Below are 27,142 nucleotides of genomic sequence, written 5' to 3'. Positions count from 1 at the left end.
GCTGATGACACCCTTCTGCCTACAGAAAAGAACAATTTGTTAATTATAGACGATGTAATGAACGACGCAGCTGACAATTTAGAAGTACAAAATGTGTTTACAAAGTATGTGCATCATAGAGGAATTTGAGTTGTATATATCTAGTTCAGAATTTGTTTATTCAAGGAAAATCCAGTAGAACCATTTCCTTGAACACTAATTACCTAATATTGTTTAAAAATCCGAGAGATAAATATCAGGTTATGCTTTTAGGTAGGCAAATGTTTCCGGGTAATACTAAATATTTTATAGAAGCGTTTAATGATGCCACATCCACAACATACGGGTATCTTTTAATAGACTATAAAGCTAAGACCCCGGACTATTTAAGACTCAGAACAAATTTACTATCAGACTGTCCGGTTGTTTACATTCCAAAACAAAAATCAGCAAAGAGGTGAAAGGATGTCATCACGCATGCGGAGGAATCTGTCTCTGTTGGAGATGATATACAGGGCTCCTCCTACTCTACGCAGAGTTATTATTAGTAATTCAAATTTAGATTTTATCAATGCATTGTGTGAGATAGCCTTTAATATATTGCATGGTAACATTCCACTGACCAATCAGCAGTACAAACAGCTAAAAAAGAAAAAAACAATAATCAGACTGATTGCAGACAAAAAAATAAAAACTTTGAAAAAGAGAAAGACAATCAACCAATCTGGTCACAAAGACACAATCACAGACAATGGATACTTGGACACCCCACATTAAACCAGATGTAACCCAGCCCAGTAGTTTCCAATCATGCGGAGCATGGCTGGTTTAATGTGGGGTGTCCAAGTATCCATTGTCTGTGATTGTGTCTTTGTGACCAGATTGGTTGATTGTCTTTCTCTTTTTCAAAGTTTTTATTTTTTTGTCTGCAATCAGTCTGATTATTGTTTTTTTCTTTTTTAGCTGTTTGTACTGCTGATTGGTCAGTGGAATGTTACCATGCAATATATTAAAGGCTATCTCACACAATGCATTGATAAAATCTAAATTTGAATTACTAATAATAACTCTGCGTAGAGTAGGAGGAGCCCTGTATATCATCTCCAACAGAGACAGATTCCTCCGCATGCGTGATGACATCCTTTCACCTCTTTGCTGATTTTTGTTTTGGAATGTAAACAACCGGACAGTCTGATAGTAAATTTGTTCTGAGTCTTAAATAGTCCGGGGTCTTAGCTTTATAGTCTATTAAAAGATACCCGTATGTTGTGGATGTGGCATCATTAAACGCTTCTATAAAATATTTAGTATTACCCGGAAACATTTGCCTACCTAAAAGAATAACCTGATATTTATCTCTCGGATTTTTAAACAATATTAGGTAATTAGTGTTCAAGGAAATGGTTCTACTGGATTTTCCTTGAATAAACAAATTCTGAACTAGATATATACAACTCAAATTCCTCTATGATGCACATACTTTGTAAACACATTTTGTACTTCTAAATTGTCAGCTGCGTCGTTCATTACATCGTCTATAATTAACAAATTGTTCTTTTCTGTAGGCAGAAGGGTGTCATCAGCAAGAGATTCGGGTATACCGTTAACAAAGTTTACGTTTCTTATCTTAAGAAGCTGGTCATATAGTGGCTGCCATCCTTATCCCATAGTGATTCGGGTAATTTGTCAGGGCCTTGGAAGGGTGGCCATATCAGGATACATGTTTTAAAAAATGCACTAAATGTAGGATACATGTTTGAAAAATTATACATGCTTTTAAAAATGTGGTAAATGCAGGTTACATGTTTTAAGAAAGAAAAAATCTGGATGCATGTTTGAAAAAATAAGCAGGGTAGCTGTTTGAAAGATACGGTACAATAAGTTTTTTGTTTTTTTTGGAAAGAATCAGTCTTTCAGAGAAAACATTAGCAGCCTCCTTTGTAACACTCTGTGACCAACCGTAGCTGCCCGATTTTCACCACGTCCAACCCCACCAGATTGTGGTATGCCTCGGCGATGGCGTCAAAGACTTTCCTTACCGATTTCAGTTCGTGCAAGAGAGTTTCCGCCACCATGCGGACTTTGACGTCGTCCATTTTGATGTTGCGGGCAATCAGCAGATGTTGAATGGAAGGAATGAAGCGAGGGGTGAGGAGTCTTTTTCTGATGCTGTAATAATTTTCAGCGTAAAAGTCATCCACCAACACTTGCAGACACTCATGCTGTCTCTGGCTGGGGTGGTCAAACTTGCAGCCGTTGCATTTGTCAGTGAGGTACTTGTTGATTACTAGGTTGACTAGGTGATACACAGCTGTTTTCACGGTATCGATAAATAAAGAAGATGCCCGACCGTCAAGCTCGACGGCTTGCTGCTGCTGCTTCTCCAAGGGGCTATAGTAACCGGGCGTGTCAGGTACTAATGAGCCCTCGTCCGAGGAACTGTCCTCCTCCTCAGTGTGACGCAGGGGTGCAGAGTCCATCCTTCTCGCTGTTTTGAGATTTAAAAAAAAAAAAAAAAGGTTTTGGAGGAATGAGACGGCGGTCTTGTTTTAAAATAACAGAAGGTGGGGCGTGATCCTGAAGTGGGATGATCTTAAAGGGCGGGTAGGATATGTAGCGTTTGAAATGCAAAACGTCTCCTTATCAGCTGGAAATATTAAAGCCAGAACTTGCAACATGATACTTTTTACTTCATGTACGGGGTTTCAAAAATAAATTTTATTTCAAGTAAACAAACTAATACATTTGATTCAGGTAAAACAGATCATCACATTTATTCTTGTAAAGGGTTTTCTAAAAAGTTTTATTTCATGTAAAGCGTTTCCAAGGCTGTTAGCCGCGTTGCCCTGTATTGAACTTATTTACAGTTTGTCAGTAAAGGGTGACATGCACTTCTGGCCCCTGTGTTGAATGAGCCCATGTTGGGTTTGTGAATTTGACACCTTAAGGTTTTGAAGTTGGGGATACATGCTCCTGGTGAGCACAAGATGTCTGATATCAGCTTGACATCACAGTTATAAATGGAATTCAAAATGTTTTTGGAAGTATGACTAACGTATAATCTGACTTCTAAGGTACGCACGCCAAGGCCTAGAAGACAAGGGGACAGTTTACTTTGTGCTATAAAAACACAAACCTTAATCTTTGATCTTCCAATTTTATCTTTCTGTTCTGGTTTTAGAGTCTCTGTTTATTGAGTCGTACTTTGGGAATCACCCTGTTGTGAGACAAGGGTACGCTGGGAGAGAATATGGCATTATACAAGCAGAGTGTTTTGGCTGTTTCTGTAGATCTAAGAAATACACCTGTTATTGGTTATGAAAAAGAGTTAGCTGTGGTGCAGGTTTAATTTATAATTGTTGCATGAACTGTTAAAGAATTAAAGACAGCTTTACACCGATAGTGCAGGCATTTTTTTTTTTTTTTTTTACTTAAGTAAAAGTATAGCTGGTGTCAGAAATACTCAAGTAAAAGTTTGATAATGTATGGGCTCGGAAATGTGCTCAAAGTAAGAAAGTCAAAGTAGTAACCTAGCTGAATATTGCCCTGTAATAAAATAATGTTAGTAGGTGAGAGTACAAACTTAGTCTGGTGGTGAACAGGCACAAGAGGGTCAGAGGCACATTTGGCAGCCAGAGCCAGGGTTAGAGTTCAGAGACCCTGAGCCTGGTGGTTGGGCTAGCAACATGGTCTGGTGAAAGAGTCTAACATCCATGCATTACATGGTGTTGCGGCTGATAAAAAACAAAACAAACAAACAAACAAAAAGCCTATAAACTGACCCCTTGTTTAGAGGTGATTGTCAGTTTGCTGGGGTTTTTTAGAGACGCTGAGAGTGAGAGAGATCATGTTCTACATTACTTTAAAAGTGATTTTCAGAGCTGTTGATGTATGAAACACTGTCCATAGAAACATGGATCAACTCTGTTTATGGCATTGAGTGTTAAATTGTGACAGTTTCAATAAAGTCTGCAAAATTCTTGCATTTATACTGGGGAGCTAGGAAAAGTTAGACCTTGGTTGTACTATTAAAAATCAGTTTCATAAAAAACCAATTAAACCGATATGAAGAAGAATGTGTTTGTAAAACTAGCGGTAAAGTATGGGAACTATAAGACAGACTGTTTCTGCTATCAAAACAGTTTGTGTTGTTAATCCTGAATGATTCTTGGTCACAACATTTTACTCCACACACATTTGGAAAATCGCATAGTTTGACAATAAATATCCCAGTAAAGACACTTCATTTCTTAAGAAATATGCAGAGGGAGTGATCTTTATCAAAAGTAGAAGTTATATCTTTAGCTAAACCGTTGTACACAAGAGCTTTAAAAATCTATAGTGTGTGAGGTTGTGTAAGTAAGGGTTGGCTTGCCCTTCTCGCCCACATGTGACAAACCATCTGTTGGATCATGGATTTGATGCCTCAGCATTGTGAAAGTGGGGAAACATACTCCTGGTTGAGCATACGATTTCTGCTTACAACTTAGAATCTCAGTTCTAAATGAAATTAAAAATGTTTTTGTAAGTATGGCTAATGTATACTTTGACTTCTAAGGCATTCACACACGCACGCACGCACGCACACAAACAACATAAATACAGAGAAGAAGAGGGTGTAGTTTATTACGCATCATAAAAGATATCACTAATCTTTCAACTGTATCTTTCTGTTCTGAGTTTAGAGTCCTTGTTTGTTTACTGAGTCGTACTTTGGGAGTCATACTGTTGTGATACTGGGAGAAAGGGGTAAGGTGTGAGAGGCAAAACCATCACACACAAAACTTCAAAAATCTAAAGAGTGTGTGGGACTGCTAGCTGTGTCGTTCAGCAATAAACTTATCTACAGTGTGTTAGTAAAGAGTGACTTGTACTTCTGTCCCATTAAACAATGGTTTAAGAAATTTCACTGCAAACTATAAAAGGAATCTGGGTTTAAATAGAACATAGCAGATGTTGTCTAATGTACTACACACTTTGTTTATGAATTTGGTAAACTGTTGCCTTTGTACCTGTGCTTCTTGGTGGTATTGATTGAGTCTAGCTTCAATCAAACATAATTTATCAGCTATTGAAGCTATATGACTCTGTTCAGCAGGCTGAGCGTCTGGAAGCTTCATGTAAGCATCATACGCCGGTGATATTTGAGAGTCTGTTATGCCGCCTTCTTCGAAATCTATGTGTGAATCAATGCTATTTCTGTCACATTCTGGGGTGGTGGGTATATGAACTAGATCAAAATCTGATATACTGTACTCAAAAACATCAGAGAAATCGCGAGGTAGCCACTCACTCGGGGGTGTTGCAGGTTCGCTGATGAAGATCTGTTCTGACTCTCCACTTTTGCACAAAGCTCCAGGTTTTTGTTGTTCTGGGAGGTCGATACTGCTTAAACATTCCAAAAACGTCTGGAATCGTACGGTGTCCTGATCATTATGAGGAGGGGTGCTGTTCTGCAGTCTGTGAAGATAGATAGACATGTGTTAAAACATTTTATACATGTACCCATTTCAAACTGAATAAGCGTGTCTCCCTCTCTATCTCTTTTTATCTAATTTATATATGCCTATGCTTACCTTGTAGTGTGCGTTATTCGGGATGGTCCTGCTTCTCCACACACCCGGTTCTCTGGCGTGGCTCTGTAGGTGTAAAACGGTCAGTTTAGAACATTTGTAATTGTTTAAACCTCTTTTTAATTTTTTTTTCTTTTGAAAAAATAATACACAACTATACATCCCGTTGTATACACACCTGATGTAAGGTTGGGCTCTGTGGTCGCGGTGTCTGAATGTTTTCCTGCTCAGTTTGTTAACCCTGGAACAAACAAAAACGTTATTACATAATTTAAAACAATCGCTAGTTTAAAACATACATACGTTTTAAAATCCAGTAATGCTGTACACACCTTGTGCCTGTTAGAGGACTAGTTCCAGCTGTAAAAGCGCCCGTTTCTAAAGAAAAGGGCCCTGGGCCGTTCTCCCGAACTCCTAAAAATTAAGCTTTTGTTTTAGGGAAAAAAAATAGTTTGAATATCCTATAATATGTTAACATAACACTTTTTAAAAATCCAATAATAGGTTTTGTTTTACTTACCGTTTACGATGGCCATGTTATAAAGAACGATGTTAGTGTTGATGATCGCAAAGAAAATGGTGTGCTCTGCAGCGAATCTTGAGGCGTAAATGGCTCAGGGTTTCGGGCTCTGAGCGTGTTTTTTTTTTTATATAGGGTGGGTGTTTCCAAAAAGAAAAGGTATGTCTCCAATCAATTTAAATGAGACCCTTCAGGGCTTTTGTCTTCTCAAGGAATTACAAAGGAGCCGATACTTCAGACAATAGGCGGGGTCGCCACCCGACTGGTACACCTGCCCCATTTACCTTGTCGAGGAATTACAAAAAGAGCCAATACCGGCCACTTTAAACAATAGGCTGGGCCCTTGTTCGCATGGTACTCTCAACTAGTGATACCCACGGTGGGCTTTTACAATCCTGAACAAATTCAAACAATTAGCCAGCTGTTGAAAAGTTGGAGCGGGTCTGGGCGACTGGTTTTAGAAGTATCACTGTAGCGTTTATTTTCTAAAGGGCTGAATGTTATTTGTGACTATCTGTTGTGTTAAAAACTACTCTGAAACCATGAAACCCCTTACAGAAGAAATGGCCCGTTTTGATCCGTTTTTAAATAAATAAAATGCTTGCATCGGTGCAAGGTGTGACACCGGAATCACAAAATGAGTGTATTTAAAAGACGATTAGTTTGAAAAGAGCGATACTGGTTGCTTATAGCATTTATTTTCTAAAGGACTGAATGCTATTTGTGACATTTACTGTGTTAAAAACTAGCTGGCTGGCTTTGTCAACAAAATGAGTGTATTTAAAGACGATTAGTTTGAAAAGAGCTATACTGGCTGCTTTGGGTGAAAAGACGACATTGTGTGCAGCGTTTTAGAAGTATCACTGTAGCGTTTGCTGAATGTTATTTGCGACTATCTGTTGTGTTAAAAACTACTCTGAAACCATGAAACCCCTTACAGAAGAAATGGCCCGTTTGATCCGTTTTTAATTAAATAAAATGCTTGCATCGCTGCAAGGTGTTGACACCGGAATCACAAAATGAGTGTATTTAAAAGACGATTAGTTTGAAAAGAGCGATACTGGCTGCTTATAGCATTTATTTTCTAAAGGACTGAATGCTATTTGTAACATTTACTGTGTTAAAAACTAGCTGGCTGGCTTTGTCTCACTCTTAGTTCAACATTCCGAAATCCCGATTTTTAAATAAAATGATCGCATCAACCCTGGAAAGAAACCCCAGTAGATGTGTAAAAACTAGTTAAATTAAAACTAGGGGTTTGATTAAATGAAACGCTTGTGAACATGCTGACATCACCCATTCAGAAGAAATTCCCATTTGTGCCATTTATAAAATAAAATGCATGCCTCACTGCAAGCTGAGACATTGTCAGATTTAGAAAATTAGTGTGATTAAAACACTATTACCAACACTTTTGACTAGAGCACACCCTCTTTGTTAAGGCGCACTGTGAACCAAAACAGCTTCCACTCCGCCAAGAATGAAACAAGAAACAAAGAATTGCTTTTAAGAACACATGCATAACTGAATGTTGCGATACACCTAAGTGATAAAAATAGTTTAATTAAAAACCCTATGGTTTGATTAAATTAAAACCCCGTTAAAAACACATAAACTCATATAACCCCTCTGATCCCCTGTGGTATTTCCACACCTGAACGCGCATGCGCACACACACGAAACTGGTCAAATCGGTTTGGTTGGCCGCCATCTTGGACTAGTGCCATCGTATTACTGAACGCGCATGCGCACACGCACGAAACCGGTCAAACCGGTTTGGTTGGCCGCCATCTTGGACAGGTGCCATCGTATTACTACTGTTGCTGAATCTATTGTGGTAGACTACAGATGCAAAACTAGAAAGAAAACACTGTGTCATTGGTTCAGAATTTGTTGGAAAAACTGGAACAGGAGCGTCAGAGCACAGAGGAACAAGCTCAACAAAGCAAACCTGCAAAACAAGAACTAAAGGCAGCTGGTCTTTATTGCACAACTGACAGTAAACTTTTCCATCCTAACTTGTGCTCTGTGCACATGCAGGGCCATGTATTGCTGCATACCTCATGTGGTTTAAGGCCCATATCACTGAGAACACTCCGGAAGAATGTCGGGGAAGGTTTTCCAATTACTTCTGCCTTTAAATCACAGGCATACTAAAAAGAACAAAAACACAAAAAAGCCAACATTAAAAATAACTTATTTATTTCCACTGAACTCTAAAAAAAAAATATATCAAAATATCGGTGCACGTATTTTACCTCCAGAGCTTTCATGTAAACACCAACATCTAATTTTAAACCGTCCGTCTCCTTGTAGTATCGCCTATGAAGAAAGATTAACATCAATAAATACATTTCATTATATAATGATGCGTTACTTGGAATAAGCAATAGAGTAATGTCGGTTGGCTACTAATATTTAATTACCCCTGGCCCAGGGAGAAAAGCACCGGCTTTTCCAGGCCTATGAGGACCCTGAAAGCCTCGTTCAAGTTCTGATAGGAAAACTTTTCAGCTGCATCTCCTACAATCACACAGTTTGGGTTGGTTTTGTCAACACCGTCAAACTCCGGGAGAAGTCCTGCAGAGAAGGAGCAAAGTCAGTCATAAATGGGTTATTGCATCTAAAATAGGGCTGAACGATTATGGAAAATAATCTAATTGCGATTTTTTGCCCCAATATTGCGATTGCGATGCGATATGCGATTATTTTTTAAGGTCTTTGTCTTCTGTATTATTAAACAAAGACAAGCAATACATCATATAGTATGGCCAATACTATATTACATTAATTTTAAACTGTTCTTTCCTGGAAGACAGACCTCTGTTATGATGACATGAGGTGATGCATGAATTGATGACTGACATTTTTATTTAACTTCTTCAATCACAACAGTATATTTGAACATACACAATAGTTTATTTTTAAGCTTACAAACATCTGAGCATAAAGTGCTGACAAGGAACCCTGGTGTAAACATTAAAATGAAAGTCAGTACAATGTGCAGATTGCAGAAATATACATAAAAAAAAAATCAGTGGCTTTACCACACTCAGTTTTTCGACATCTGTGAACTACTAGACAGTCATTCAATTAAAAAATAATATTAAATAAATAAAACTAATAAATAAAAAATACACACATCTTACTGATCTCTGCAGTCAGTAACATTACACATAAAGTGCAAACATAATAGCAATTGTATAAACACACACACAAACACGCCTTTAAAATTTAAAGGCGTGAAATTGGACGGTCTAGTTCTGATTAGCGTCACCGCTGTCTCGGTGGAGTTTAATAAACTCGGCCGTCTGCTTCTTGCTATCTAAAATATAACCAGACACTGGTGTAAATTCTCGACTGTCTCATACTTCTGTTTAATAAGTTTTCTGTTTGACGTTTAGTCAGCTGTGTGAAAACCAAGGAGGAACCCACCCGGGGGATTAATAAAGTTTTATTTTATCTAATCTAATAACTTTAATCTCAGCCAAACCGATTTACTCACGAACAAACAAAACACTGAAAAAAGCCCAACAATAACATTTTTAGGTTGTCTAAGTGACTTATATATTACGTTTAACCCGAGCAGCGAAACTCCGCGGTGATCTGAAAATGATGTGCCGGGAGTTGTGCCGTTCTCGGCCGCATCAGTAACCCTCGAGCTCCCGGCTAGCTGTCGAGCTGGTGGGTAGCAGACGCCTCTGAAAACGTCGAAGCACTTTTGCAAATATGGGATATCTTGATAAACCGAGCAGATATTTGATGTTTACACAACTACTTTCTCGCCTGAAAATATGTTAAAAGTTTATTTTGTGACCCAGAAAGATTAGTATGAGTAATTTTAAAACTTAGTAGCGGCCGCCATTGCTGGAAACTGGAGTTTGGCTGGGCCGCGCTATGAATTCTGGGATATGGTAGTAATTTGGACAGCCTTCGGCGCGTCGCTGTGACGTAATCGGTCTACAAATGCGGCCTCAGGAGGATGCAGCCCATGAATTTGGACATGTCCAGAGTATAATCGCAGCCTTTGCGGTTAGAAAATTGCACTTGATCATGTCGCGATATTATCGCAAATGCGATATATCGTTCAGCCCTAATCTAAAATCATTAAATTATTAGATAATTTTCAGCTCAACCCGCTTTGATTAGTCTGAATATTTTATGATTTAAAATTTGGGCACGATGGACATAATGATTATTGTGAAATTTTAGTTTCATACATCAAATATAATTTATATACTGTATATGGATTCATGCCAGGTATTTGTAAGAATAAGTAATGTCTTATGCTGCAAAAGGGGAGACTTTACCAAGTAAATCATATTATAAGACACATAAGTCTTGTTTTACTTATGAGACAATTTAAGTTCCATTCAATAGCCAAGTTAGACGTGGTCCAGCAGAACACTCAAGATGACTTGAGATTAAATGAGTCAGTTTATAATTTAACACCAGAATGTAACAGAAAAAAACCCTTTATGTACTCCTCACATATATTATACCAGGGCTTTTAATGTGCATTTATTCCAAGTGCACTCTTAGAACACAATCAACTAAAAAGTGGTCTGAAAACTTTAGATGCTCAAATATGAATCTTACCATCATGCACCAGCAAGTGAGGACGTAAACCTCTTTCTTCGAGAACAGCTATGGCTGCAGGCGCAGGAGGGAAGACTTCAGATACAGAGATGTCAAAGTCCAATCTTCGAAGCTTGGCTACAAACTTCTCTCTGGTGGCCTGGGTCTCATTGGTGCAGAATCGCAGCTGCAGGTCGGATTCCTTGAGCCTTTCAATAGGTCAGGAGGGCAAAGCAGGTGGTCACATACATCATTAAGTCTGAGTGACGGACTTTGACAGCTATTCAAACTGAAGACGTAAAGCTAATCAAATTTCTACGTAAAATTTTCACTCACTTTTTCACAGCTTCGATCGAGCCAGGAATTGCAACTCCGTCGCCCTCCCCGCTGTCATATAAAACTCCACACAGGTCCAAAATGACACCTTTTAAACTCTTAGCACAGCCCGGCCAGCCACTGTCCGCCATGCCGAAGTGATTAGTACGCATGCGTGTAATATAAAGCGGCATGTGGCAAAGCACGTGTGAAGTTTAATGTGTTTATCGAAAACATACAAAACAGTATTTTTTAAATGTACATCTTTAAGTATAATTAGACTCACCATTGGATCCCAGACGAAGTGCTTTCAATAAATTCTGGACGGAACATTAAAAATAAACTTAGAAATTAATTTCAAAGAAGTAATTTATTTATTCATGAATTAATAAAATACCTAAACAGAATGAAAAAATACATTTTTATTTCAGTGATATAATACTTGCTGTCTTTTAAATTATGCAATTACTGCGTGAATTGCAACATGTAGGCGTACCTCATCTCACCGTGACGCAGTCGCATTGAAAGAGCCACGACACTGCCTTCCCACTGCACAAAACAGAAGAGCTACCAGCTGGTGTGTCTATAAAGGACAAGCATCATCGACTTGGAAAGAGAGATTTGACCACGCTCGGCTTTCTTCTGGTACTGTCTGACTTCCTTTTATTTTTCCTTCCTCTTTTTGAATTTTTTTCTTAAATAATTTAGGGATGGAAATTTGGCATCCGGAAGTTGCTCATGTTCCTCTGCTATCCGGTATTACATAAAGGAAACAAAGCACCTGTGTCTCTGCAGCAATTTAGATGCGTTTTAAAGGGGGACGAGATAAGATAAGGAACCTGTGTTAATTCATACTGAATCGTTGATAAGCATCACATTTAACCACTCGATCATTTTAAACTACAGATCGCTGCAGCTCATGTCTCAGGGCCACGATACAGGTTTGTATAATCCGGGATTGTTTTGGAGAACTGAGATATAAATATAAATATACATAATCTGAAAGAACTCTTAACTGCCCATCTTTATTTAGCCTGCTGGGGCTGGTGGGTGTATCCCGGAGGCAGCTCCCACGACAGCCTATCATGGCTCACCTAAAAGGAGCTTTAATGCTGTCTGCGGCACATCAGCAGGGACACGTGCAGTGTCATTACATTAAACCTTCCAATTTACAGAGTGTTTATTCTGTGCTGTACATGCTAAAGCTGCTGTCTACACTCCTTGTTAGTTTAATCATATTGACTTAGGTAATAATAGATTTCCCTCAGAAGGTGGCTTATAGCATTCCAGAGTTATTGCAATAACATTATCTAGTTTGTCTTCTTAGTAATAGAGCTAGGGATATAATAAATAAGGAGATATTTTTCCGTGATAAGATATTAAAGAGGTTTACAATAGATATTAAACTACAGGCTAACTCACGAAGAACTGCAACTCTCAATAAGCAAATTAAATGATGGTTGTTCCAACAAAGAGTATTGTTTAGGTTACTTCCTGTATATTATTTTTATAGTTAAGTTGGTGTATTTATAACACTGTTTTCTGCTGAATTTTATTTTCGTAGTTATGTTGTCAAACTAAAATTACATGTGTAGTTTTAGTTAACTGTAATAAAACTTAAAAAACAACAACAACAACTTTCCAGCGAAAAGACAAAAGCCCTAATAAACACAATGATGTGAGACACATCAGAGCGATTTGTTTTACCATGTATTTCTCACCTATATTCAAGAAAGCCTATTTTCATGAACAGTGGAAAAGTCTAGAACAGCTGCCATACTGCTGTGGGATTACTTTTTTGTTAACCCGCCTTTAGTATGGGAGTGTTTTACATTCAACACATTGTGCTGGTTTTGAAAGGGAAGCATTGTTCAGCAGGCCTGTAAAACCTATGCAGTCTGTGGAATTTCACATTGGAGTATATCAGCTTATTAAAGTTCCAACTCTGATGCTGCATTTTATTTTGAAACAGTCTCAGGCATGAATTTACAGTAACCTTTTTGTAACTATTCAAATTTTTTCTTGTTTACTTAAAACCTTTGAAATGTTTAAATGTAACTTCATTATTATATGTTAGAAATTTTCACGTTTACGCAGTCCTAAAAGTAGAGAGGGAAAGACGAGGATGGAAGAAATAAAACTACAGAGAAGATTCTTGGAAGTAGTAAAGAATGACATGCAGATGGTTGATGTGACAGAAGAAGACTCAAAGATAAGGATGAGATAGACTCTTAAAGGGAGCAGCCAAAAGAAGAAGAAGAGTTGTTTTTCAAGAGAACTTTATGAGACTTCTTAAAAGTTCTACTTTGGATTTTGGCTGCCTTTGGTCTGTTCTCTGTCAAGATGACGATCCCTACCTGCTTCAGTAAAATTGAGAACCGGGCTATGGGGAGGCCAATTCATGACTAATAGTGTTCCATTGTGTTTTTTTTTCTAAAAAATGAAGCTGCTGTGCCGACATCCCCAAAACCACTGGCTGATATGATGCCTAAAACCATGACAGATCCTCCACAGTTTCAAGAATAACCTGCAAACCATAGCAATAGTTCTTTGGGTGTCTTATCAATACCATTTTGTGCATGTCAAGCTGCTACATTGTTATTTTTTGTAAATGTTTGTAGATTTAACTAAAAATGGGAACAAATTATGATTTTTTTTTTCTTTTCCTGACATGCTGCTGGTAATAAAGTGTGGAAAGATATTTTCAAAAATTGGTTCTTTGTTACGTGTAGATTCAACAGACACAAAGGTTCATCCTTTTAGTTAGGTGCCTTATGTTTGAGCGATTCACAGATCAGTGTTAAGTTGCTTAACGAGCAAGAAAACATTCCTTTGAGAAGGGCTAGCTTTCCAAAGAAAGCCTGAAGTATGTCAAGGCTACATTAAAAATTACAAGAAAGTCTGACTGCTTGTAAGTTAGCTCATTTTTCCCACAGTTTTTTATTAGGTCGTGGTTTCACTTCACTACCCCAAAACATTTACTTTAACTTTATTCTTTACCAATGCCTTCTTAGAACAACTTGCTTAAGGTTTTGTTTTGCTGCCATCAAACTGTTCCTTTTATGTATTAACAGGCTCTTTCAATTAGACAACAGCATCTGCATGACTGCTGACGCTGCACCAATCCTCTGCTGATCTCCCCTTACTCATGAACAAGACCCCGAAGTCCTTCCACTGAAAAGAAAATTACACTAACACTAAATGAATAAAGATCTTTTTTCCCACAAATTTGTGGAATTAGCTATTTTTAGCTACCTTATGGAGTTTTTATGTAGTGTTTTATTTAAATCCCCATATTTTGTTGAAAGATACCATAATCATTTTATTTAGAAAAACCAAATCTATTTCTTAATGAATAACAATAAAAAGTTCTTAAAATCTGCAGTAAACTGCTTGAATGTACTTCTGTGCGCCATTGTATCCATAGCACAGTGAAATATTAAGGACTTTTATTATGAAAGGACAAAATGGGCTGAAACTAAAGTTGTTTTGGGTGAATCTGAAATTCCAGGCAAGGGAAAGGTGTGGGGAGGGTCACAACTTTGGCTGTTGTGCTGTCAATTGTTCTTGACCTGTAAGTGAGTAGTTTCTTCTGCTTTTATTGATTTTAAATGTTTACACATGTGCCATTGAGTTAATTAATAGATGTACTTGTTGTATTGAATTTATGTAAGAAAACAAGTTAATGAGCAGTTAGATTCTATCCTCGACCTTGTTATCGTGCAAAGCTCACTGCAAACATAAAATGCATATTATGCTTACTATATCATATTATATTAGCATTTAAGATACTGTTTCTCAGCGTAGTGAGTAATGGGTGAAATTCCATCTCATGTATTTGGATATTTGTGTTAATTCTAGTTGAGGCCCTTTTACCTCGCAGTGATAACTACAGTTAATTTGGATAGCATTGTTTGATAGAAATGGTGATTAAATCTTTATTTTATCTTATTAGTTATATTTTTACTGTAGAAAATTATGACATTTCGTCTATCTGTGATTATCTGAGGCTGAGAGAAGACCAAGGCCATGTAAAAACATTATTATTAAGCAGTATCCCTTTAACCAAAAGTAATTTTAACCTTAGCTAGCAAACAGCAGTTAGCTAATTAGCTAGCTAGCTGGCTAGTTCATGTGACTAGCCTCATTACACTTTGCCAACATAATACAAATGTGTCATTAAAATCTACCACTATTATATATTTAAACTCAGTTGATTCAACACTGTACTTAAGGTAAAAAATCCTGGTGTTTTTATGTCATATTACGTGGGGTCTTTTCTGTTCTGATATATCTCAGAGACAATTGTTGCTCTTTTAGCATATTACAACTAGTGCAGTTGGTTTTAAAATTTAGTTACTTTAATTTAATTATCTCATAAAGTTCTTCATATCAAGTGGTGGGGAAAAAATGGAAAGATCATTTTGCATGTTTGTGATAAAAATGAAGGCCATTTAACAAACACGTATGTTTCAAACACATCCTTGTAAAATATGTTGTAATGCTGTATATTAAATTGCCCTAAAATATATAAAATGATGAATAGCAGTAATGTGTAACAGACACGACAATTTAGCAGTAATATTTACCCAAAAAATGAGAGAAAACTAAAACAGACAAAAAATAGTACAAACATGGTACAAAAGCACTCCAAAAATACCACAGAAAGACTGAGAATCTTCCCAGCTACTGCCTGTTTTATAATTAAGGTCTCTATTTAGAATTAAAGCATCTGTAAATCTGTAAACTTTGGTTATTGGGATGTTGGATTACCAATATGCACTGGCCCCTGTGAATAAGTCATCTATTTCCTATCTCAACTCAACTGAAGCTGTCTGCTCAATTCTCCCTAAAACAAATATCAAAGTACACTTTGTTTGGCACTGCCAAATAGACTCAGGTGAGTTAGCCAACTAACCAATGTAACTGTAATTAATCTTGAAGTTTGTATGGGGTTTTAAAAGGAATATTCATCTGAATTAAAAACAACATTCACAACTTGTTTAAAGTTACTTGACTTGGAGTATATTCGCAGTAGTTATAAATTCAATTCAGTTTTTTTTTATATAGTATCAGATCACAAAAACGGTCACCTCAAAACCCCAACCCTTAGACAATCCCCTCTGTCAGCAAGCACTTGAAGCAGAGATGGTTCAGGTTCACCTGATCCATAAGTTTTAAGATCTATTTTTTAAGTCTGGTCTTAAAAGTAGAGAGGGTGTCTCTCTCCCAAATCCAATCCGGAAGTTGTTTCCAGATTAGAGGGGCCTGATAGCTGAAGGTTCTCCTATTAATCAATGGTAGAATCTTGAGAATTTTTGCATGTTGATGGTAGGGCTGCCACGGTTAGTCGACTAGTCACGATTACGTCGACTATCAAAATCGTTGACGACTAATTTAATAGTCGATACGTTGTTTGAAGCTTTGTAAGATCCTAAAAGACGCAGGAATAAGTAGTAGTAGTAGTAATTAATTTGCTAGGCGAGGAGAGACAGCGTGTCTAAATTTCAGCAGTTTTACTTGGTCCGCCTTTCTACATTTTTGAAAAGAAACCTGGAGTTGGTCCCATTTCTTTGAGTGATACGTCACAAGATGTCCTAGCTTTATCCAAAGCTGTTTTTTCAGAAAGAGAAATACAACAATTTTCCTTGCTATATAAAGATCTTCTAAACAAGTGCAACACTATTTCCTCTCCAGCTTCCAAGTTATCTGCTTTAAGGAGCGCATTTGTGAGTTAAGTACGAGTTAAGATTTGTAGCTTTATTTGTCAGAAAAGCCACAGTATCCAGTGTTGTACACAGTGAGGATTTAACTCTAGTAGCAAAGTAATTGACTTCTGTGGGAGTAAAATTTAGTTAGCTCCTCTGGATTGTCTTGGCAGAATATACCATTGGAGGAATTACTGCCTTAAACTTAGTTACTGCGCTTTCAAAAGGACATCAGCTGTAATGAAATCTGTTCCCCAGTGCTGTGTAATACATAATAGTAAATTTAAATGTCATCAAAAAGTGGTCCGATGCAGAAGGATTCTGAGGAAAACCTGTTAAATTATCAGTTTGTTGTCAGGACAAGATCAAGAGTATAATTAAAAAGATGAGTCATTTTGAGAGAAGCCAGTTGGGTCTAATGGATTATCCAGGCTGTTGTTTTCAGTGTCTACAATCATGTTAAAATCACCAAAGCTAATTAATTTATTTGAACCGATCATTAATAACATTATAAAGTCGAAGAAATTGGATAGAAGCTTTGAGTAAGTGCCAGATGGACGATAAACAGCAACAACCCACAATCCATAAAATGCTCACAGTCATTGTTATTGTGGTTGTGGGTATTTTATGGATAACTGTTAAGGTCAACCTTTCAACGGCTTCTGCAAAGGCCTGAGATGCATTAAGTCGTTTTTCGCTCACAATCTGAAATTTGTATAACTACATTACTGAATGAGGTAATACTTATTTTGAAACATGTATTCCTTGGGGTTTCATCAGGAAGGCTGTCCGGTATAAAAACGCTGCCAAATCAAACTGTTGCAACATGTTTTATATCTTGAAAGTCCCATGTAAGAGGCCTGTGGAATGACCTTCAGGTAGATTCAAACCCAGGCTGTCTGTTTAACCCAGTGAGCTAAACCAGCGCTCATCTGCCAAGTTTTGTTAAGGACCTATTCTTTCTCTCTGTGGCTTAAGAACTTGACCGGGAATGCTCCTAGGAAAGTTTCATTGAGGGGTTTCAGGGCGAGCACCCAATATGCTCTCTCAATGTTGGGCACTAAAGAGGCTCCAATCCTGTTGTCAATAACAATTCCACAGAAAGTCAATGACGTCATCTTATTTTGTTGTGAATGCCCTTCCCTATGAGTCATTTTAACTTCTGTTTATACCAACTCTGACAAACGTCTTCATGGGAATGAATTTCAGTCATTGACATTATCATTTTCTCCACCGTCTTTAATTCTTAGGTATATTTTATTTATAGGTTCAATTATACAGTTTAGGTGCTGTTTGGAAGGTTTTTTTTTTTCTGTTACACATTTTTGTTTGTCCGTTGTATCTCCAATTTGAAAATGTTTCAGATATGTACAACTGTTGTTTGTGCTTAAACTTGCAGACGTGTCACACAGCATAAAAACAAATGAAGGGAATGTTTCTCCAGCTGAGCCGTGCGATCCATACCGCACCTGCTCTCCGTTATGGCATCCATTCTGGGACGCGCCCCGTCTCAACTGCCGCCTCCAAAAAGAGGGTTGAGCGCTCGTTGACTTCTGAGGAAATCTACGCTCGTGAAGGCAAGCATGGAGCGCACAACTACCATCCCCTTCCTGTGGCCCTGGAGAGAGGAGAAGGTACGTTTGGCATATGACTATTAAAATTAATACAATACAGAACTGTGCAAAAGTATTGAGCCACCCCTCGTTACTTTATATCTTGATACAATTATGAGCTTAGAAGTCAATATTTGGTATGACCACCTTTACTCTTTAACACAGCCTCTCTTAGTTAAGCTTTCTCATAATTTCTTGGCATAGTCGTCAAGAATAGTTCTCCAGGCTTCTTGAAGGACAGTCAAAGCTGTTCTTTGGCTGTTGGCTGTCTTTTGTTCTGTTCTCTGTCAAGATGATCCCACAGTGCTTCAACAGTGTTGAGGTCTGTTCTTTCTATCCAAGTGTGGTTTTACTACATTGGCAGTGTATTTGAGGTCTTTGAAAATGAAACTAGTCAGATTTCAACACATTGCTCTTTGGAAATTGTATTGTTGTTGCAAAAGTACAATTTTATGCCTGTCAGACTATCTTTTAAATTGTTCATTGTTTCAACTAAAGAAATGGGAACACATATATTTATGCAACAGACTTCTACTAACAAAGTGCCTCGACATACAATTTAAAGTTGTCTGTTATGTGTAGACATAAAACCGGTTCATTCCCAAACCACTTAACCCTGACATGTCCATCTGTTTTTTTCCCCTTCCTCCCAGGCATCTATGTGTGGGATGTGGGGGGCAACCGGTACTTTGACTTCCTCAGTGCATACAGTGCTGTAAACCAGGGCCACTGCCATCCCAAGATCATAGCTGCACTCACCTCCCAAGCATCGAAGCTCACCTTGACTTCCAGAGCGTTCTATAATGATGTGCTGGGAGCCTATGCGGAGTATATCACCAACATGTTTGGCTATGATAAAGTTTTGCCAATGAATACAGGTAACATCTAATCCTGACTGCGCTAGCTATCTTTGAAGGTCATTGTGAGTAGATTTGTTGACTCTAATATTTTGTAATGCAACAGGTGTTGAGGGTGGTGAGACTGCCTGCAAGCTCGCACGCAAGTGGGCCTACAATGTAAAGGGGATTCCCAAAAACAAGGCAAAAATCATTTTTGCAGGTAAGTTGGTTTTTTTTTTTTTTCATTGAAATTGACTTCACTTTTCGTGAGTGTGTCCATTTTTTTTCACCTTACGCATCATTCTGTAAGAAATAGACCAAACGTTACTAACGTTTACTTTAATAAGGTAAGATGACCCATTTCTTGACTTGGCAGGCACAATAACCTCCACTATTACGGGATTAGGAGACCAGTGAGCTAAACCAAGCAAGTTACTTCTTAGAAATTGTATCTTTCAGATGTTCTTTGTTCAAAAAAATATGATCCCCCTCCCCCCAAACAACAATAATATGATAAACACACCATCTTCTTTACTCTTCTTGATTAGAGGGAAACTTCTGGGGCCGCACCATGGCAGCCATCTCCAGCTCCACTGATCCCAGTAGCTACGAAGGTTTCGGCCCCTATATGCCAGGATTTGAACTGGTCCCATTCAACGACATACCTGCACTAGAGGTACAGGTTTTCATGCACAAGATTTTCTGTACAGTTAGTTTCATGCTAAGTGGATAATATAGTCTATGAGACTCTGACCATCTGTGTATATATAGGGTAGAAATTACACATTGAATTTAGCTATTTTTGTGAATGCAGACCTTTTTTTAACATAACAGGTGAATAACTGACTGAAGTACTGTTTATTTATTGACAGAATTATCATATACTTGTCTTTTTATTTTCTTTTTTTTTGTCCGCCTCTCCAGAAAGCCCTTCAAGACCAAAATGTTGCAGCTTTCATGATGGAACCCATCCAAGGGGAAGCTGGTGTGGTGGTGCCCGACCAGGGCTACCTGACTAAAGTCAGGGAACTTTGCACAAAATACAATGTAAGTCCTGCGCAGAAAGGAAAATAAGTGTTGTAATTACCTACAGGTTGATATGGAAACAAATGTTTCCCTTCAAACTGAACTAGAGTCTAGTGTTTGTTATAAAAACAAGTATATTTCGCATATTTCCTGAAGCTTGCTTCATGCTGTTTTATGGTTTCAAGCATATGAATGTCAACATCAAAGAGCGGGCATTTAGTAGAGGTAGTTAATTCTTAGGTGGTTGATAAAAGCTGAAAGAGAAGTGTTTTGACTTTTCTGGAAACAGCTGTGTAATGACTTAGTGGTCTGTTTATGTACCAATAGCATAAATAAAGGCATGTCAACAAAATCTTTAATCAATCTTTGTTTTTTCTAAGTTTGACAACAAGATGTCCATTTACATTCCACGCTTTTTTCAGGTGTTGTGGATTGCTGATGAGGTGCAGACAGGCTTGGCACGTACTGGCCGACGGCTGGCTGTGGACCACGAAGACGTTCGTCCGGATATGGTCATTCTAGGCAAAGCTCTTTCTGGAGGAGTTTACCCAGTAAGCATTTTACTTTGGTTCAATCACGCTTCGTTACACGTTATGAATACTCGGAGTTCAAGATTTGTGAGACAAAGTAGACTCAGAACTTTTCACCTTTGCTTAACCTGATCTGTTTTTGTCTGCACTAGGTATCTGCTGTACTGTGTGATGATGAGATAATGCTGACCATCAAACCTGGTGAGCACGGCTCCACATTTGGAGGTAACCCGGTGGGCTGTCGGGTAGCTATTGCTGCGCTAGAGGTCAGTGTTAAAATGCACTTTACATTCACTTATTGGCATACGTAAAACAAGTCAGCAAAAGTTTTTTTTCCTTATTGAGTAAACAGATTAAATAAAATGAACATAAAATTTAAAATGCATAATAAAGTTGACAGTAGCAGAAGAATAATCAACCTGTTTGTTTTCCACTCTTGCTGCTCTTATTTGTAGGTGATGGAGGAGGAGAAGCTGGCAGATAATGCCCAGAGGATGGGGGAAAAGCTGCGGGCTCAGCTCAACAAGCTGCCCAAAGACATAGTGACAACAGTGAGAGGAAAAGGCCTCCTCAATGCAGTCGTCATCAAAGAGACCAAAGGTATAGTAGTGATCGTTTCTTGATAGCTAACATGAAATATTTTAGTCAGTGAAATCAGATTACAAAGCTAATCGACGGTCGTCTACTTTTATTATCAGATTATCAAGGCTTGAGTGTTGCCATCATGTTTTAATGCAGTGGTTCTCAAACTGTGGTACGTGTACTTGGGCTCTCTCTGGTGGTACGTGGGGATCTTTTTTTAAAGATTAAATAACATAGCATTGTTGAGGTTCCAGAGGCTCTTCTGGGAGCCAGAGTAGGCCAGGAAATGTCTCCCCAAGCATGAGTCCTCTATGTAGAGCAGCCAGGGAAATGAGCCCGCCAGCGCTCTGTAGCAGCCGCGACTGCTGCTACAGAGCGCTGGCGGGCTCGTTTCCCTGGGTCTTAAAACTGCAAAGGCGGCATGGTGCTGTCACGCCCTTTCTCAGTGATGCCGCGGTGCCTCAATCCCAGCCAGCATCGATGAGTCAGAGACCCCCAGAAGAATCGGTGCTGGATGCCGAAGCTCCTGGTAGCCAGGAGAATGCGATCTGTTTCTTCTGCAAGTGAGCAGTAATCATTCGCAGCCAGCAGCGGGGAGTTGGTGAGGCCAGCTCGTACCTGTAACTGTCGGAGGAAGACGTGAGTCTGGAGAGCACCATTCCTAGCAAGGACAGCGTGCTCTCCATGAGCTCGAGAGCGGTACCTTCACCCAAGCCCGAGAGAGAGAGGAGTTTCTCTGCATCGGAGAGGGAGTAGTGCCGCAGCAGCAGCGCCTTGAGAGCAGTGTATTTCCCTTGGGTGGTTGGATCCCGGAGGAGGGTCATCACACAGCCGATCCAGTGAGGCCAACACATGATAGTGTTTCGTGTCATCGGCTGAAATGCCACAAAGAGCAAACTGAGATTCGACATGCAGGAACCATGAAGGAGGGTTGTGAAGCCAAAAATCTGGTAGCTTATTTGCCACAGCAAAAATTAAAACGTACAGCTCTGCTATCACTTCCGACATAAATGAAGACAGAAAACTAAACAGCAGTAGCGTTTGTAGGGTTACTGAAGTTGGGATAGCTGGTATATAATGATGTGCTGGGTGGTGGCTAGCTACACAGCTATGTTAGCATAATATAAACACAGTGAAGCTGGAGGATGAACGCTAAGTTTTTTCCACTCGATAAAAGTTAATGTGAGAGTTTCTGATGGTAGGGACAAATGTAATCGCATGACAGGATGCTGTAAACAGACCAAACTTCAATCGGGAGAAAACCTGCAATATAAGGTTAGTCATTAATATACTGCTGCATGGGCTGGGCTGTAGTTACATCATAATGCTTTAAAATGAACAGTGATCATAAAAACTGAGAGAGGCCGACGGTGATCACTGACTTTGACATTGAAATGACAGTTAAAATAACATTTATATAAGAAATAAAATTGTCTGTGTAAACTGTATGTGGTGTTAAATAATACTATTGTACTTTAATGTTGGTCATAAGGGTGGTACTTCAAGAGCCATATATTTTATGGTGGTACTCATTGTGAAAAGCTTGAGAACCACTGTTTTAATGAGTATAAACGATATATTAGTGTAACTTATATTAAAACAATTTCCCCCAGACTACGATGCGTGGAGAGTGTGCTTGCGTCTTCGTGACAATGGTCTGCTGGCAAAACCCACCCACGGTGACATCATCCGCCTGGCTCCTCCCCTCATCATCAAAGAGGACGAGCTAGAGGAATGCATTGATATCATCCAAAGAACCATCATGTCTTTCTAAATGACTGAACATCACACTGACATCCTTCAGACTACTAGCTTAAGTTGTGATCGGTCAAGTAGCTAGTTTTTTTCTTTTTTTCCAGAATCAGTATTTCCGGGCTGGGCATTGCTGTAGAAATACAGTATAAAAGTACTGTGTATTTAGTGTTTGCGTCATTGAGGACACTGACACTGAACAGACAAACTAGACAGCCTCAGGAAAGAGTGCAATTGTTAGAACAGTGTTTGTAGTAATATTTGCTTTTAGACTCTCGGTAAATGGAGTAAAGGATGAGTTTTCTTTTTAAAATTTTAATTTTAAAAAGAAAAAGGTCAAAAGTTACAAAAGATTTTCGTTTTAATAAGCCTTCACAAGGCTGAATGAACACTATCTTGTGTAAGTGAACAACAAATTTATTAGTCTGCTGTTACTCATTTTTTTAAATTAGACTAAAGACATAATTGCTGTTTCATTCCATGAAAACTATCTTAAGGAGCTTTAGAAGTCAATACATTTATAAAAGTTTTAAATCCCACGTCCTTAAAAGCACATTTTTAAAAATCAAAAACAAAAGCTAAATTATTAACAAGGATACAAATGATTGTGCATTGCTGGAAGAAACGACCCCACATGATTGTAATAATTTACACTTCATACTGAAGGATTTGGTATTTTGATTTATATAACATCATATTGTTTAAGGACTGTTGAATCTTTGGAAGGCTTATGCTGCTAGCTTTGTTTGGCATGGAGTTAAGAGTTTACTGTATTCATGTTTTACATTTCTACAGTATGTATAGATTGTCATCTTACAATGTTACCTTTATGTTGTTGCATCTGTTTCGCTCTAAATAAATTATTCTCAAATTATTTATCTCTTTTCCGTTGTCTCTTGCTCTCTGCTTGCACCAGTAATGCAGCACGTCAGGAAGTGAGGTCACGGACTTATTCAGATGACTTTGCTGATTGCAATCTGGAAGATATCCCATGTAAAAAGAACCTTATCTGGGTTGTACTCACTTTGTAACTTAGGAAATTTGAAATGGGACAAAGTTCTCGGTCACAATACACAACAGGGGTATTGGGGTATATCAAAGTTTGTTCCTTGTAAAGGACAAAGTTTAACGAAGGAAAAATATCCAGATTACTCTTTTTTTTGTTTTTTGTTTTTTTTATGGATCAGATCCACAAACATGCATCTAATGACTTATATAAGCTTGGATAATTTAGCATGTCACAAAAATGTTGCATTGCATTAAAATATTTGCAATGACCACAGATGTGACACTAGAGGGTGCTGTGCTCTTTTTAAAATGAAACTGGATCCAAAAAACTATCCAAGGCAAACATGCTGTAGAGAGACAATTCGAGCCCTACTGACAGAGTAAGGTATGCACCCTCTGCTTAACACTGTCAGACAAACCACAGATTGGATGATCCCTCTTTTAGCACAAACAATCCTTCAGGCTAGCGCTACGCTGGGATTTCCACATATTTACAGATCTACTCTGACTTATTCTTTGGAAGTGGTCAGTGTCAGAGTCCAGTATATCAACTTTATTTTTCTTGAGCAGAAGCCAGCACATTTTTGATCATGTGACAATTCAGACGAGGAGAAGGAGAACTGGCTTTTTAAATATGACTTAAATATGAAGCAGTGGCGCATCTTATGCTCTGAGGTGGGCAGATGTGGAGTTGTAAGTCAGGAGGGATAGGAGTGCGAGATAAACGCTACACTGAAACAAATATTTAAAATTTCAGGATGTAATTGTTACTTTTAATCACCTCTGACAACACAGTAGTCTCACAGCAAGAATCTCTGGTGAGCTGACTGAAGTAAAAGTCACATGAATTCCTGTCCCTGGCCACACACACTCACAAACAGAAAACAGTAAAACCAAGAGAAACGAAAAGACTACATATACTGTAAGTCACTGTGTGATCAAATAACTTTATGCTTACAGTGTCAGCATATCCCAGTGGTCCTACATCCCAAACTCTCTAACAATAAAACATAATCCCATCACTAGTTCTACTCCACTTTCCCCCCGGTGTTTCTCTGCACTGGGGCCTGATCCACTGCTTGAGAACCACAAACATAGCCTAAAACTTCAGCCATATGACCTTCAGGCAGTGCAAATTAGTGTAATTACTGTGGAATAAACACATTAGTCTGCAGTAATTACCCTTTTTTAAATGGATGTTATTTCAAACCCTTTATTTAGAAAAAAATATGCAGTAGACATCAGGTGTCACTTTGAGACAGATACATAAAAGCATAATGAATGCACTTAGAAATCAATAAAGTCCGCAAGGTTTAGTTCAATGCGTTGCACATGTGATGGAATACTAATGGCCAGCTTCTCTTCAGAGGCTTTGTATTGAGTGCTTTTTTTGTCAACAATCATTCTTCCAAAGAAAGCTTGGATTATGTTTTGTGGGAATGCATGGCTTGCAAAAGAGCTGGACAAATTCTCAAGTGGAAACTGCAGACTAGCCACAGTCTGATCTGCAGAGCAAAGAGTCACGGTGTCAGATAGCATGTTTCCTAATCAAACCCACAACTATTTTCTGACTTTTTCCCGAGGTTTAACCTCATCTGCTCTCCAGCAGTCTCTGAGTCGCTGCCATCGGAGCAGGTTTTGTTTTATCATTGATGGGAAACATTAGGTGGAGGTCTGGAGGTTCACACACAGGACTTTTTGAGACATTTAAATGTGTTTCAAGCAAGATTTCTGATAAGCATCAAAAATTTCTGCAGATTAAAAAAAACCCCATCACAATTACCTTTTGAAACGACTTCAGGAAGACAGATCAGGAAGATCTCAACTACGCTACGGAGGCTAATTAGTTTTTAGACTTTTTTCAAATTATAATTTAGGTCATCATCTAATGATGAAGTCTTTGTTTGTATCAACTGTTAAAACAGCTGGTATATCTCAGGAGACAAATGTAAACAGCACTACAATCTAAGATAGATTATTATTTTGCATGAAGGAGGTCAGAGAAATGACAGGGGAAAAAAAGTGCAGTTTGCTTGTAAAATATGACTGGAATCCAGTTTGGCGGGAGAAATAAGGGTTATCATTGGGTGACACTGAGAAATGTGCAGACTTTGATCCCACACTCTACTGAGACCTGCATCCTACCCAGCCGTGGCAGAAAGGCATACCATATTCCACAAATGAGCTCCAGTTTTGGCAGGAGAGTGACAGGTCAGAGGATCTGGGAACACGTAGGTCCAGGCACCAGTCAGGCTTTGATTACCTCAGCCAAGCCTAAAGATGCTCCTGTAAAGCCACATGAGTTGTTTTCCCTGCCATGCACTCAGTGCCGACTGCCAGCCAAGTCCATTTGAGCATGGGGTGGATTCAAAGCCTAGTGTTTGTTCCATCACAATTCCTCATACCAAGAAGGTCAAGAGAGGCTCATCCAGACGACATGGCTGCTCTCAAATCCGCTCTTTCAGCTCTTTGTTCTTCACCTCCTCTTTGTCTCTAACCCCCTTTTCTGTCTCTCCATCTGCCTTTCTTTTAATTTGTTATCTCTCCCCGTGCCCCTGCTCTCTTTCTGCCCCTTTGTCTCTCCCTCAGCAAGCCCATTTGTATTCGTTCCTTACATAATGGAGAAATCAGATTGTGGTACTTAGCAAGGATGTAATCAAAGTCCCGTGCCAGGAATTTAATTCAGGTGAAGTTGCAGTTAAGAAGAGCATACATTATAAAGCTCTGTATGTATTTTTCCGTGGTGAATAAGGTGCCAGCTTGAGAATTATGACCGATGCACTGCTGCAATAGTACAAGCTATTCATTTTTCCTGCACCACCACAGATAAATCAGAGGAAAACATTGGGCTCGCCCGCCATTGCTCATAATAATAGGCCTTTTGCATTAAGTTTATGACAACTGAGTGCACCGATAAGAGACATATGCATCTTAAAGGGCAAATGACACATAACCACTGAGGAGTAATGCACACCGACTATTTTTCTCTCTCACCATGACCGTCTTGTAGTTCACACCAGAGGGATATTGATCAGGCATGGCAAGGTCCTCTAAAGGACACGTCCCTCCCCACAGACCTGAAGCACATTGGGCAAGTGGGATTCTCAGACCAGTCATTT

The 27,142-nt window shown here is 38.6% G+C and overlaps 3 protein-coding genes across 5 annotated transcripts in view; 1 reads left to right on the top strand and 2 right to left on the bottom strand.

Moving 5' to 3' along the window:
- Positions 1 to 11,313, bottom strand: part of lhpp (phospholysine phosphohistidine inorganic pyrophosphate phosphatase) — a 38,729-nt gene extending 27,416 nt beyond the window's left edge. The window contains exons 1-6 of one of the 2 annotated variants that reach the window (XM_080872377.1): positions 11,252 to 11,313; positions 10,987 to 11,106; positions 10,672 to 10,859; positions 8,499 to 8,652; positions 8,331 to 8,394; positions 8,133 to 8,225 (exon numbers count right to left, since the gene is read on the bottom strand). In XM_080872377.1, coding sequence (XP_080728503.1) covers positions 8,133 to 8,225; positions 8,331 to 8,394; positions 8,499 to 8,652; positions 10,672 to 10,859; positions 10,987 to 11,106; positions 11,252 to 11,298 — 666 coding nt within the window. In that variant the 5' untranslated portion in view covers positions 11,299 to 11,313. Of the gene's footprint in view, positions 1 to 8,132; positions 8,226 to 8,330; positions 8,395 to 8,498; positions 8,653 to 10,671; positions 10,860 to 10,986; positions 11,154 to 11,251 lie in introns of those variants that run through there. The other variant, XM_080872376.1, reaches the window with a different exon arrangement.
- Positions 1,634 to 7,030, bottom strand: LOC308390914 (uncharacterized protein). Of its 2 annotated transcripts, XM_080873275.1 has the most exons (6): positions 6,073 to 7,030; positions 5,885 to 5,966; positions 5,731 to 5,793; positions 5,556 to 5,618; positions 5,273 to 5,439; positions 1,634 to 2,467 (listed from the first exon to the last, which is right to left on the bottom strand). In XM_080873275.1, exons 1-6 carry the CDS (start codon positions 6,086 to 6,088, stop codon positions 1,905 to 1,907), a joined length of 954 nt encoding a protein of 317 aa, XP_080729401.1. In that variant the 5' UTR covers positions 6,089 to 7,030; the 3' UTR covers positions 1,634 to 1,904. The 2 variants fall into 2 exon arrangements, 1 of the variants encoding a protein (XP_080729401.1); XR_013970526.1 differs by lacking the exons at positions 1,634 to 2,467; positions 5,273 to 5,439; positions 5,556 to 5,618 and having other exon boundaries at positions 5,885 to 5,978; positions 6,073 to 7,020.
- Positions 11,314 to 11,450: 137 nt separating the features above from the next.
- Positions 11,451 to 23,897, top strand: oat (ornithine aminotransferase). The gene is made up of 10 exons (XM_080872375.1): positions 11,451 to 11,610; positions 18,073 to 18,307; positions 18,940 to 19,164; positions 19,250 to 19,345; positions 19,674 to 19,801; positions 20,050 to 20,172; positions 20,574 to 20,702; positions 20,834 to 20,947; positions 21,137 to 21,281; positions 22,877 to 23,897. Exons 2-10 carry the CDS (start codon positions 18,097 to 18,099, stop codon positions 23,035 to 23,037), a joined length of 1,332 nt encoding a protein of 443 aa, XP_080728501.1. The 5' UTR covers positions 11,451 to 11,610; positions 18,073 to 18,096; the 3' UTR covers positions 23,038 to 23,897.
- Positions 23,898 to 27,142: the final 3,245 nt, after the last annotated feature.

The sequence above is a fragment of the Rhamphochromis sp. 'chilingali' genome (genome assembly GCF_963969265.1).
Source record: "Rhamphochromis sp. 'chilingali' genome assembly, chromosome: 22".
Lineage (NCBI taxonomy): Eukaryota > Metazoa > Chordata > Actinopteri > Cichliformes > Cichlidae > Rhamphochromis > Rhamphochromis sp. 'chilingali'.
Note: the sequence above shows the minus strand (reverse complement) of the source record. Positions and strands in the feature narration are given on the sequence as shown.